Source organism: Sycon ciliatum, chromosome 8 (assembly GCF_964019385.1).
Source record: "Sycon ciliatum chromosome 8, ocSycCili1.1, whole genome shotgun sequence".
In the NCBI taxonomy this organism is placed as follows: domain Eukaryota; kingdom Metazoa; phylum Porifera; class Calcarea; order Leucosolenida; family Sycettidae; genus Sycon; species Sycon ciliatum.
Window position 1 is genome coordinate 1,773,630 of NC_088650.1, and position 12,717 is coordinate 1,786,346.

The following is a 12,717-nucleotide window of genomic DNA, read 5'->3' on the forward strand; positions in this document are numbered from 1 at the left end:
GCTACTGGTGATGCTGCTACTGCTGCTGATGCTGGTGAAGGTGCTACTGGTGATGCTGCTACTGCTGCTGATGCTGGTGAAGGTGCTACTGGTGATGCTGCTACTGCTGCTGATGCTGGTGAAGGTGCTACTGGTGATGCTGCTACTGCTGCTGATGCTGGTGAAGGTGCTACTGGTGATGCTGCTACTGCTGCTGATGCTGGTGAAGGTGCTACTGGTGATGCTGCTACTGCTGCTGATGCTGGTGAAGGTGCTACTGGTGATGCTGCTACTGCTGCTGATGCTGGTGAAGGTGCTACTGGTGATGCTGCTACTGCTGCTGATGCTGGTGAAGGTGCTACTGGTGATGCTGCTACTGCTGCTGATGCTGGTGAAGGTGCTACTGGTGATGCTGCTACTGCTGCTGATGCTGGTGAAGGTGCTACTGGTGATGCTGCTACTGCTGCTGATGCTGGTGAAGGTGCTACTGGTGATGCTGCTACTGCTGCTGATGCTGGTGAAGGTGCTACTGGTGATGCTGCTACTGCTGCTGATGCTGGTGAAGGTGCTACTGGTGATGCTGCTACTGCTGCTGATGCTGGTGAAGGTGCTACTGGTGATGCTGCTACTGCTGCTGATGCTGATGAAGGTGCTACTGGTGATGCTGCTGCTGAAGGTGCTACTGGTGATGCTACTGGTTGAACCACAAAATTAGTATACTTGGACGTCACCGAGAATGTTCAAATACAAAGGAAATTTAGGCCACCCGCCTCACGCTCATTTTTTCCGAAAATGGCCCGCAATCGAACGGCTCCTACACTCCCAGATAATAAGGTTGACTGTAGAACTACTTCAAACTACGTTTACTCATAATTCGCTACATACACACGGCTAAAACTCTGCCGTATCCTTACTGGAGAAAATATATTCACAACCCGGTATCATTGAAATACACATGAATCGCGGTGTCCTAAAGCAACCAACCTCTCTCGTCGCCTTTCTCCTCTCCACCGATGAACGGTTCAATCGAGCTAACAAACGCATGCCGGTTGGCAATCTGATCAAGTGTCTTTCCACTGCAGTGCAGAGTGGTATACAGAACAAAACAGCACAAAAAACCAAAAAAATAGAAACAGGTCCACGTTCTAGGTAGGGCCGTAACAGTAGAGCCTCCCTCGGTGGACACGGTAGAGTGCCCCCCCCCCCCCCCCCCAGTGCACAGTAAAGCCCCCCCCCCCCCCATGTGGACAGTAGAGTGCCTGCCCCCCCCCCCCCCCCAGTGGACAGTAGAGCCCCCCCCCCCCCCCCCAGTGCAAAGTGCCTGCCCCCCCCCCTCCCAGTGGACAGTAGAGCCCCCCCCCCCTCCCCGTGGACAGTAGAATCCCACCTCGGTGGAATGTGGAGTCTTGAAATGCAATGCAGCATTTTGTGATCAAAAAGCCCCCCCCCCCCCTCACAAAATGTGCAGGCGTGTTGTCAGTGTTTCCATTACCCTGAACGCTTCGTTAATGAAAGCGGCTGATTGGTCCGCTCCAAGGCAACGTATTTGACCTATTTATATTATAAACCTGCGAGGAAAGCCTTTACTAACCCAATGGCACCAAGTGACATGAATTCAGCGTCGTGAACACCGCTTCCACCAGCGCTGTGATGACCGCTTCCACCAGCACCTTGACCACCACTTCTACTGCCCACACTGGCACAGGCTTCTGCTGCAAGCCAACAGACGGCGTGCCATTGGAGTGGCCAAGAGACATGCACACGCACACACACCCACACACACCCACGCACGCACGCACGCACACACACGCACACACACGCACACGCACACGCACACACACACCCACACGCACACACACACACACACACACACACACACACACACATGCAGATGCAACGTATACATGTACACACACACGGTTTGTTGCAGAAGTTTATTGTCGCCACTGAAACAAACATGGTTCATTTCATACTCGGACGGACCCCTCACTCCTCCAAAATGAACACAGTTTGCAATGCTGGACACCACAAATCAAGTGCATGTACACGTAGTGCATTGTTGAGCAAGTTAAGATTTTCGACCTCCACCCTCCTCCTCCTCTACCACGGATGATGTTCGCTTCAGGGCGACAACATATGACAGCGACCCCTTAGCAATTCTATGACATGTCGGTTGTCCAGGGCCCAAAACAGAGTCAGAACTGCAGTGTTGGCTGGGATCAAACACCAGCTTGCGGTGAGAAGAGGCTCAAATTTTACATTCTATCCACAGCAGATATGGTCCTGTGCTCATGCCGTGTTCAATACCCGAACGGGAATAGGTAACTCAAAACGAAAATAGAACAGCGTACCGGTTTCCTTGCGACTACCGGTAAAGGTTCACACGAATGCGGCGATCATGCAAAACATCATTTGGAAGTACCAGATCTGTTTGTATTGTGCATCCAACTAACCTGAAGGAAGAGAGGCCGATCTCGGGTCAAACAGCTTTCCACATGCATCCTGCAGGTATTGCAAGAGACCAAGTACACGCAAGCACATGCCCACGCCCACACGCACACGCCCGCACACACACACGCCCACCCGCACGCACACACCCGCACGCGCACACACCACACACACACATACATGTAAATACACACGAGCAAAAGCACACATGCATGCAAACACGCACACGCACAAGCCATAATCGCTGAAGTCAGAGTAGGCTCAAAATGGTTATCTCCTCATTAACATGACGGGAATATGTGGCAAGTTTTAAGAAAATAGAGACATGGTGCAACTTTGTGTGTGAAGAACTCTCGTCCTAAACAGAGATAAACAGAATTACAACAAGGCCTAGTGGAACTTGTCTCATGGTTCGTGCCCCCCCCCCCAAAAAAACATATGAAGTAAAGCTAGCGGCAGGCGCTACTAACGTAACGTTTATTGCATAGCTGCGGGAATTCAATCAGGTCAAGTTTCTAACCTGGTCAAGGCCCAGCCAGAACATGGCCTGCTCACGGATCATCTGTATATCCGGATTTGAACGTGTACACAGTGGGTAGTCTTCAGCCACTAGGGTGGAAGCGTCCAAGGCGTGCGCACAGCTTGGCGCGCGGCACGTAGATAAGCCATGCTGTAAACACTCCTCGCCCGATGTCTCTCCGCAGGGGCATGGCAATGTGCTGATCACTTCGACCTGCAGGCCCCACTTCCGTACCACTGTGAGCACGATTGCCCGGACTTCATCCAGCGTAGACTTTCCGCTACCGCCGTGTCGGCCCTTGCACTCGACGTACACTTGTAAGCCGTAGCGTGTATAGTGCAGGTGCAGCCACGGCCAATCTCTGTTCCAGCGAAGGCGAACGCTGCACCGTGACAGTGTGGCAGCCGAGCGCTTGTGTGACTTAAGCAGCACCTCCACCACGCATTGCCAATACAGGAACACGGGAAAGTGCATCAACTCATCTCGGTTTGTGTGCTTCATGGACACATAGGCACAGGAACAAGGCGTTTGCGGGTCCGTGCCCATCTCCAGGACGACTGCAGGTACAATGAACTCGTGCTCAGCAGACCTCTCATCCTGCACAATTACCAGGACTGAGAGCCATTCTAGGATTTCAAAAATGAGCTTGAACCCATCACTGCTTGCTCTGACTGCTTGCCACGCCTTAGCATGGTCGCAGTAAGACTGACCCTCGAACATCTTGTTGAGAGCTTTGCGTGCCAGGGACTCCGTCATGAACCCAGAACGATAGCACCGCGCTTCGTGCACTGTGATGTCTCGGTCAGGCTTCATGTAGACAAAGGCATTGACACAGTCCAGGATGAACTGGGGCTCCAGGATGACCGTGTCTTTCAGCTTGAAAGTTGGGAAGTACGCCAGGTGGCCTGCTTCGTGGCAGTACTTCAGCAGCAGCTGTATTTGCCGGTCACTGCAGTCATGTGGAACAGCCTTGACTTGCTTCGCTATGAACTTTGCCTCCTTGAAGGAAATCCAAGGCCAAGTGACCTCCTGCTTGAGCGTGTGTATGGATATGCAGAATCGGAGCCATGGAACAGGGATGTTACGTTGGCTCTTCTGGCAGCGGTCGATGATGGCCTCTCTCAATCGCTGCAGCTCATCTGCTTGTCCTGCACTTCCAGTGGATCTGGTGTTGTCGATTTTGAAGTGCGAAGTGTCGTTCCAGACAAGGTTCTGGTACCGCGTACCTTTTATCTTCTCTTGAAGTAGCTTACAAGGATCAGGCAAATCGGTTTTGTTCCACCTGTCACTCTGACACCCCACTACAAACACATCATCTGCAGCACTCTGGTCTGTGCTGCTGTCAGCTTTCGCATTCAGCAGCAGCATGTCGAGCCAGCCGAGCAGCTGGTCTAGGCGAGTCGCATTGGCCGGTAGAGTGGCCCGCTCGATACATTCTTCCCGGCTGACCTGAAATTCATCGAACTTGGGAAGGGTCTCTAGAAGATCCAGAGAAGAGTTGTATGTGGCAATGAAGGCTGTGTTTTTGGCCATGAAGAGGGGCTGTACGGATTGGTAGACTTGCTGCCCTCCAAGGTCGCGGAATGTGATGACGGTATAGTTGGGCGTGTTGGCCCGGTCAGAGATGTACTTTACCCGGTCTGCGTTGAGAAATCCTGTGATGATCTCGTGGATTTCCTCGCGCATTGCTGGCCCGTTGCTGCTGCTTCTGCTGCTGCTGCTGTCCTCCATAGGTCCTGCATGGGTCCCAGCCACAGGATCCTCTCCTGCTGGGGCTCTCTCTCTGTCATCTTGTGTTGTCTCTTTGTCTTGGGGATGATTCGAAGTGGATGGTTTGCACATCATGGTGATGACGTAGAGTCGACTCAGAGCATCTGGCATGTCTGGGCATTCGATGAATCGACAGTCATCAGAGATGTTTGTAGTTGCGTAGGACGTGCGCATGCCGGGTGTGCTGAGTTCATTCTCATTGTGCATCTTCTCAAGCAACGCCTTCAGCAAGCTGGTCTTTCCAACGCGTGCCGCACCAAGTATTACCACGTGCAGGAAATGGATGACGGTCGTACCGCCCAACCGGGCTGCCTCCTGCTCTGCTGCTTCGAGTTCACTGATACTTGGCAGAACAGCAGTATCTCCTGGGCACAACGATAAACACAGCACACATCAAAAATGTTGTGTAACTGCAGGTGACATTTACAGGGGCGGATCCAGAGATCTCTACAGGGGGGTTCCGGTTGAACCAAAATTGAACAGCCAAAATATTAGGGCTGAAACGAATGCTCAATGAAGCGAACGAATATTCTTTTTCCGAATACATGCGAAACGAAGAATATTCGGAATATTCTAAACCGTGCAATTTCCATGGATACCAAGTTTTATCCATGGTAACCATAGACCATTAATTGGCATACACCCCAATTACAAGAGAGACATTTGAAAAATCATGTGTCTTGCTGATTATAGCACATCGAAAAAGGCAAGCCTACTTATATTTTGCACCAAATAACCTTGATCGATGTCAAAAAGGCGAGTTTCTGTACAATATTCCTATTCTACTTTAACGAAGATTATTCTTTTTCCGCTTTGCATATTTCGAATATTCGAATAATTCGAATATTCCTTTCAGCCCTACAAAATATTATGGAATCAGATTGTTTTGAAGTTGTGCGGTTGACAGTAAGTTGTAATAACGACAATCCGATTGTGTTAGTGGCAATGGCATGCTTTTAAAACACACTACGGACATACTTAGTACCGTAAAGTACCGCCAGAGCACCCCGTCTACCACACACCGCTGGAAACTGAGTCGGAGCGCAGTTGTGGTGCGGTGGACGATGGAAAACCTGTACAGGGCCAAATGCTGCTGCTTACCCTACATTGTATATTTTTTAGTACGGACACATAATCATATACATGTATGCAATCGACTGGCACAGCGGTTCAGTGAGGGCTTGAAGACCCTTTCAACTTCTTGTAAAGATCGAATATGCAAGCCATGGGTACGTTGAGAGCCAGGAATGCCGAAATGACAACTATAAGTTACTTTCCCTGTCCATTTGTACTTTCGGAAATTTTTGGCATTTTACGATGCGAAATGCTCTATAGTCACAGGACAAGAGCATCGTCTTCACTTCAGTGACAGAAACAACAACAGCGAAACAGTGTCGACAATAATTATTGTACAATCCTTTCAATGTCATCTAAAACACATCGCTGGCGCAGCACTCCGTTCCTGCGGAGGAACAACTAGTCACTACTGCATGCTGCAGCAGGTAGAGATTACTGACTTTGCTTGGATGTCGGAGCCCTCATCTTCTGAGGAGCTTGAACTCTACGTGTACGGTTCGAAGATCGTTGAAGAGTTTCAGTCCTCGGAACATCTTTTCTCTTCTGCAAAAAACTTGTCCAAGGAATACTGACCACACCACACCCATCCCGAGCAGCAGTGAATGACAGCGCCAATGGAGGTAAGTAATTCGTTTGGATCGTTTCGAAAGATCAAAAAGGAAACAGCCACCCAATGTTGTCTACACAACAGTGTCCGTTTGTAAATCACGGACGTGAACACCAGTACAGACTACTATCCGTACAGACTGTCAGTATCGATCTACCGCACGCGCTCCTCGACTCAGTGACTGCACTGACTGTGAATCTGATCGGACGGACGTCCTTTTGTGCACAATGATATTTTTCGATATTTCTCAGCCGCACACTTTGCAAAATTTAGGGGGTTCCATGGAACCCCCGGAACCCCCCCCTGGATCCGCCACTGATTTACAGTTTGTTGTTTCTTTTGTATTACTAACAAGAAATCATACAGTACAGGCAACAGGAATGCAAAACAAGTGAGAGTGCATCTTCACTGCATGCACTCGTATTATGAGAAAGCCCGCTTGAGTCCCAATTTTACGGTGTGTCTGAAAGGCATTGCTTCCCGCACAATAACCACTCCATCACCAGAATATTGGCAGACAGGAGACACCTGTTATGGTGTTGTTACAGTTGAAGCACTGGCTTTTAGAGTCCAGGGGCGTCACACACGCTACCACCAGTACCACCATGCTTGTACCACTTTTCGCACCGGATGCTGCGCCCAATTCATCCAAAAAAACAAGCAATAAAAGAGCACTAAAATGTGCCCTGTTCACCCAATAATCACTATTTACCAGTGTTGCAAAGAATAGCAAATCACGAACGAATATTCTAACAAATATGCACAGTACGAACGAATATTCTACTATTCTACCCATACAGACGAGCCCATTTCAGCACACTATGCTTCCTTGTTTATTTGAGCCAGCGCGTGCTAAGACATGACCACAGCTTTTGTGGAAAAGTCGAGAAAACGCGATTTGAATTCCGCGACAAAAAAATACAAAGTTCTCCTCGGTAGACTGGACTGTTCTGGATGTAACTCTTTGTTGCAAGTACATGAAAATTTATTCGTTTCAGTTTGGATTCCATGTTGCACTGAGTCTCCTAAAATGGATCGTCAACGATGTATCGAAGGAAGACCCTAATATACTTCGGAGCGGAAGAAGACGACATCCTCGGGTTCCATGCGCAGGATTAACTATTTTGTGGACTTGCGAAGGAAACAGAAGTCTCAAGTCTCTCAAACTCTCCCACACGGAGCTAGCTTTACGATCCGACATCACGGATTTCTACCGACTCGAAACTAAGCAAAGCGGACTGATACGATTCGAAACTAACCAGGAACTGCTACAAACTACGAAGAAGAACATAAGTATTTCTTGCGAAGGTGCAAGCTACAAACGGCGCGTAAGTCAAACTGGGCAGCATTAGCGGTAAGCGACAATATGTTGACGATGTCGTTTGCTGCTCAATTGCAGTGACTGTTGCACATTCTACGATGCAAGAACGCAGCGAGCGTGCTGCGATGAGCGAATTTAGCCTTTGTACGGAAAGCTGTACACAAAGTGTAGCATTTCGAACATTCGACTTCTGACTCGCACGTTCGAATATTCTGTGCAGCGCAAAAAAACCAAGATATTCAATTATTCGAATATTCGCTGCAACACTACTATTTACCCTCGGGCTTTTTTGATGCCATTCAACGAAACGTGTAGTGGATAGTCACTACTGGAGGGTTCATAAAGGCACATTTGTCTGTTGTGAAGTCGGGGGTTTGCCCCGTACATTGAATTTTGCATGGCAAGACAAATTCGGAAAATGCAAAAATTGGTTACGGGGTAACTGTTTCCCATGCCCCCCCCCCCCCTCCTACTATTTTGACCTGGCTAGAACCCTGCCATCATATCTTCATGCTAATGGTACTACTTGGGGACATACAGCTCTATTGCTTCCAACTGGACATTTGCTTCGTTAGTTGCTGCTCATCATGAGCAATTTGCTGCTAGCGGCCTAGCATTGCTTGCCAGCTCTTCGAGCTCTTGCATTACGAGACCATTTACTCGAATTAACACATTGTCTCCAAAGCCAGTCCTTGTTGCCCTGACTGAGTGTGAATATGTGAGGGATTGGATGCTAAATAGTATTCCAACCAGTGATGCACACTAACCCAGTTTTCAAGAACGAATACTCTATCAAATACCAAATCTGGCAACGAACGAATATTCTAGTATTCGTTGAAATTGTTGACGGCCCAGAAACTTCTGCATTGCGTCTGCGCTTTTCGCCTGGGACACCTTCGCATCCGTGGCAGCTACAGCCGTCGAGCAAGTAACATGCCGTCGGGGAAGATTTTCCCGCATTGAGCTCGTAGCCGAGCCATTGAACTCGAGCTTCGTCTCGCAGAGTTTGCATTCAATGTTTGCGCCTCCATCAACTTTCTCGGAGTGCTCCTAAACGGAGCTGCTACGACCAGCTGTGCCAGAAGCCATCACAAAAAACGAACTGGATGTCCAGGCGGTTCTTCAACGTGAAAGAGAGGGGTGAGTTGGACCGAACTAAAGTAGTAAAGAAGAAGGCATTATGGGTTCCCACTTCGCAACAGTACAGTGCACGCACTGTACTCGTACAACTACACGTGTCCTTTGCAACTGTACTACAGTGCCGGCACTGTATTGTTACTACTACTAACTGTTTGGCGCGCGCTCACACAGGCTGGATTCGTCGTCAAGTACACGTACGGTAACCGCTGTACTGTAATCTGTAGCAGCGGCCCTAGCTCTACTGCCGTTAGCGCAGGGTCCACATGTACTCGTACAAAACTAGCATGCATGCCACACATAGAACATGATTGTACAGCTCTTCAAACGAACTTTATTACTATTCGACTATTCGTGTGCATCACTGGTCATGACTTGTAACTTTTTTGCGGAAAAGAAGTTTGAGAATTGATTTGTCACTTACCTGCTTGCAGCTGCTTGGCCTCCTTCATAGAGAGTCAGAAAAAAACAGAGGCACAAATCACACATATTTGTTTAACATGCTCTCTCTCTCTCTCTCTCTCTCTCTCTCTCTCTCTCTCTCTCTCTCTCTCTCTCTCTCTCTCTCTCTCTCTCTCTCTCTCTCTCTCTCTCTCTCTGTCTCTCTCTCTCTGTCTCTCTCTCTATGTCTCTCTCTCTCTCTCTCTCTCTCTCTCTCTCTCTCTCTCTCTCTCTCTCTCTCTCTCTCTCTCTCTTCCTTAGTTCCGTATCGTATTTTCCGGAACATAAGCCGCAATTTAAGCACTCGTAATCCCCCCCAAAAATAAATGTCGGTGTGACTTCTACTACCATGGTGAAATGAACTGTGATATACAGGATAGATGTTGGTTTTTCGTCACAAACATGACAGGACAAAGATGACAGGACAAAGATGAACCTAGAGCAGTAGAGGCAACGAGATGAACAAGGAACTCACGGCACAGAGTAAGCGCGAATTTTCTGGTTTCAGACCTTGTATTTTTTTGGAAAATACCAGGGCATTTCAATTTAGCACGGGGCACGCGGGATGGGCATAAAAAAGTGCATGGACCTCAGCTTTTCAGAGCAGTAAGAATTGTCAAAATCGGTTGAGTTTGAGCAAGAAGCTGAAAAAAATGCTAGATTGAGTTGTTGTGGCGTTTCCAAGGCATGATAGGAGAGTTTGGAAAGGACATGGAAGTGGCCCTGATGTGCCTATGGAGCTGAGAGCTGTCAGGATGGATTTGTTTGAAATTGTAACATGCATTATACAGTATGACAGGATATACAGGCAGAAGCTGTATAGGCTGAAATTTAATGGGGCCGAAAAGGATTTTGGCCTGCGGATGCTGAAATTTAAAACGTGCTGATAATTTGTAGACTTACAGTATCCAGTGTCCAGTATCACAGTAGTAGATATCAAACTCAACTCACTTACTAAAGCCACAAGTCGCCAAGATACTCAAGACAAGATGCAAACTGGAATAATTCACTGGAGCTGGTTGTCGTCGCAGTGATTTCCAAGTGTCCATTGTACACAGCACGTTCAGCATAGTGCTTGCATTTAGCTCCAACTCTGGCAACAGAGCGACAGGCGAAGCCCTATCCATTTATCAACTGGGCCGTGCGGATACGACTTTGAGTTTGGCATGGGAGTGGCTACACATTTTCCCCTGTTACTAGTGGAGCAGTTATGCCGCTCCCATCATCATCATCATCCTAACCCCAGTTGTCGTTCAGGACCGTACGGGTTCGTCGTATCAGTGTTGAAAGAGCAGCGGTTGTCACTGCTGGGCGGACGAGATGGCCCATCCGCTATGCGGGCCATACCGCGTGGGAATCATTGTAATGTCACGGTTCGCGAGTTGCGCAAACGTTGCGCTTGGCAATTTGGCCAGAGCAGTTCGTTAGAAATCGTGGCCACCGTTATCAGAAATCTCGGTGGCAGTTCCGAATTCACCCCGCGTCTCCAGACCAGACTTGATAGCGTAGCTGATCATCCGGAAGACCATTTATCAGTCGGGATGATACTTGTCCATCGGATCACTGTTGGCAGAGCAGCTGTTGCTACCGCCGAGGGGACGAGACGCCCCAGCTGCTGCGCGGGCGTGCGGTGAGGAACATTCGACATACCACGTAACCAACGGAAAGCAGTTTTCAATGCCTCTGAATTCTGACAACCCACTACAAGGTGCTTTGGTGCACCCTGCCCCGCAGGTTCTGACACCACTGTCGCCTGTGGGTGACATCGAATAGCGGCAGCAAATTGCTTTCTGTTGATATGGTCGGTCGTTACTCACTACCTACCCTTGCCCCGCCGGGGGCAAGTCATGGTTGCCGTGTGCACGCACGCATTCATGCCGACGTATCTGTGCCTGCCGTGCTAATCTTTCTGTCAGGCATATGTTGAACAAAAAATGCCTGCCTGCTCCTTTTGAGGCCCGATCAGTGCATTACGGCTTGTGCTTCCATTTGCTCCGCAGTCACTACCGGCCTCTGCACTCGCTGGTCGACGCTTTGTTCGGGAGTCTAGTTTTGTTTGCATTCAGCATGTCATTAACTATTCATTCGCGTGGTGGCCGCCCGCGCCAACTCTATGGTTTGCTGGCCGAGAGTGAGATCGCACCTGAATATGGTGATAAGACGCTGTACATCTTGACGCTATGCACATAAACATTGCCTCGCCAGGACTGCAGTATGCTGGCTGATAGCGTGGGCAATCCACCCTGTCCTGGATTGACCATCAGTCTACTACCGTCGCCTCGTTCAGTGTTACCTGGGCCCTTCTCTTTTTGGGGAAACTTGGCCAACAAACGCAATGTGCTCAAAGGCTCGCTGACAATGTTGTGCAAGTTTTCACCAACAACCGCCACGCGTCCCACCAAGATAAATCGGGCAGGAGGAAAGTGCTCTATGGCTTGGATCCCCAGCTTGCACGTGCATACGCACCAGATGTGATCTGGAGGCGCATTATGCATGGCTCAGCGCCGGGCAGGCTAGTAGCCAATAGAATGAGCTAACCTGGAACTGATGGCCAACGTTTGCGCTTTCCCAGGCCAGTATCAGTGCTAGTGATTGGTATGTGGGCCCACGCCAGCATCTCAGAGCAGTGTGAGTGCGTAGTCCGCAGGTATGGCAGTGGTGAGGATATGGACGTGTGCTGCGTGCTGTACATATGTGGATGTGCATGTGGCAGGCGCGTATGTTATCGTGTGAAGTGATGGATGGGGTGCAGAAGTGCAGGTGGTGAGAGTTTGTGGCTACTGCTAGAGTGGCTAAGGCGAAAGCAGCCATCAGGGCGGGGCAAGATGGCCTGTTCGCTGGTACGGTATGTGCTTTTCTAGGCCGACAAGCTGTATGCGGTGTTGGCGACGATCGGGCCAGTAAGTGGGCTCACACGAGCAGCTTGTGGTGGTCTACGGGCATCTATTCTCTGTCACATGAATGCGAGGCGGTCGAGAGAACGCTGGTGCGTGCTTATGAACGTGTGTGCGTGGTGGTGTGTGTGTGTGTATGAGCGTTCTTTTCGAGCTTGTATGAGGTTATATGCCTGTGTAGGAAGAGAATATACGGATGTGTAAGAGGCGAGAGAGTTCTCGTGGATACTCTGAAAGCCACAGTTTATACTGCTTTGCTAGCCGGTACCGTGTACCCTAGTCAGAGCAATTGATGAGGTAGCGGCGGCATCATATGATTATGCATAGGTATAATGCTGAGGGTACAAATACACCTTCCGTAGTGGGGGTGCCATGCCTTCTAGGTTTATCACTTTTTTGGGTGCAAGCGGGCATCATATCGTATGCGTGTGGTGTGACGCCTAATGCCAGGCAGTTGTGTGAGTTCTTGGCCTCGGTAGTCGTTCGTTTGCCCTCAATGGGCAGTATAATTTCGGCCCTAGGG

At 49.3% G+C, this 12,717-nt stretch overlaps 1 protein-coding gene across 2 annotated transcripts in view; it reads right to left on the reverse strand.

Moving 5' to 3' along the window:
* The window catches only part of LOC135823246 (uncharacterized), a 12,564-nt gene extending 3,168 nt beyond the window's left edge, over window positions 1-9,396 (reverse strand). The window contains exons 1-5 of one of the 2 annotated variants that reach the window (XM_065336096.1): window positions 9,284-9,396; window positions 2,948-5,082; window positions 2,433-2,481; window positions 1,571-1,688; window positions 964-1,055 (exon numbers count right to left, since the gene is read on the reverse strand). In XM_065336096.1, the coding sequence (XP_065192168.1) occupies window positions 964-1,055; window positions 1,571-1,688; window positions 2,433-2,481; window positions 2,948-5,082; window positions 9,284-9,311 (2,422 nt within the window). In that variant the 5' untranslated portion in view covers window positions 9,312-9,396. Of the gene's footprint in view, window positions 1-963; window positions 1,056-1,570; window positions 1,692-2,432; window positions 2,482-2,947; window positions 5,083-9,283 lie in introns of both variants that reach the window. The other variant, XM_065336095.1, reaches the window with a different exon arrangement.
* Between the last annotated feature and the right edge of the window lie 3,321 nt (window positions 9,397-12,717).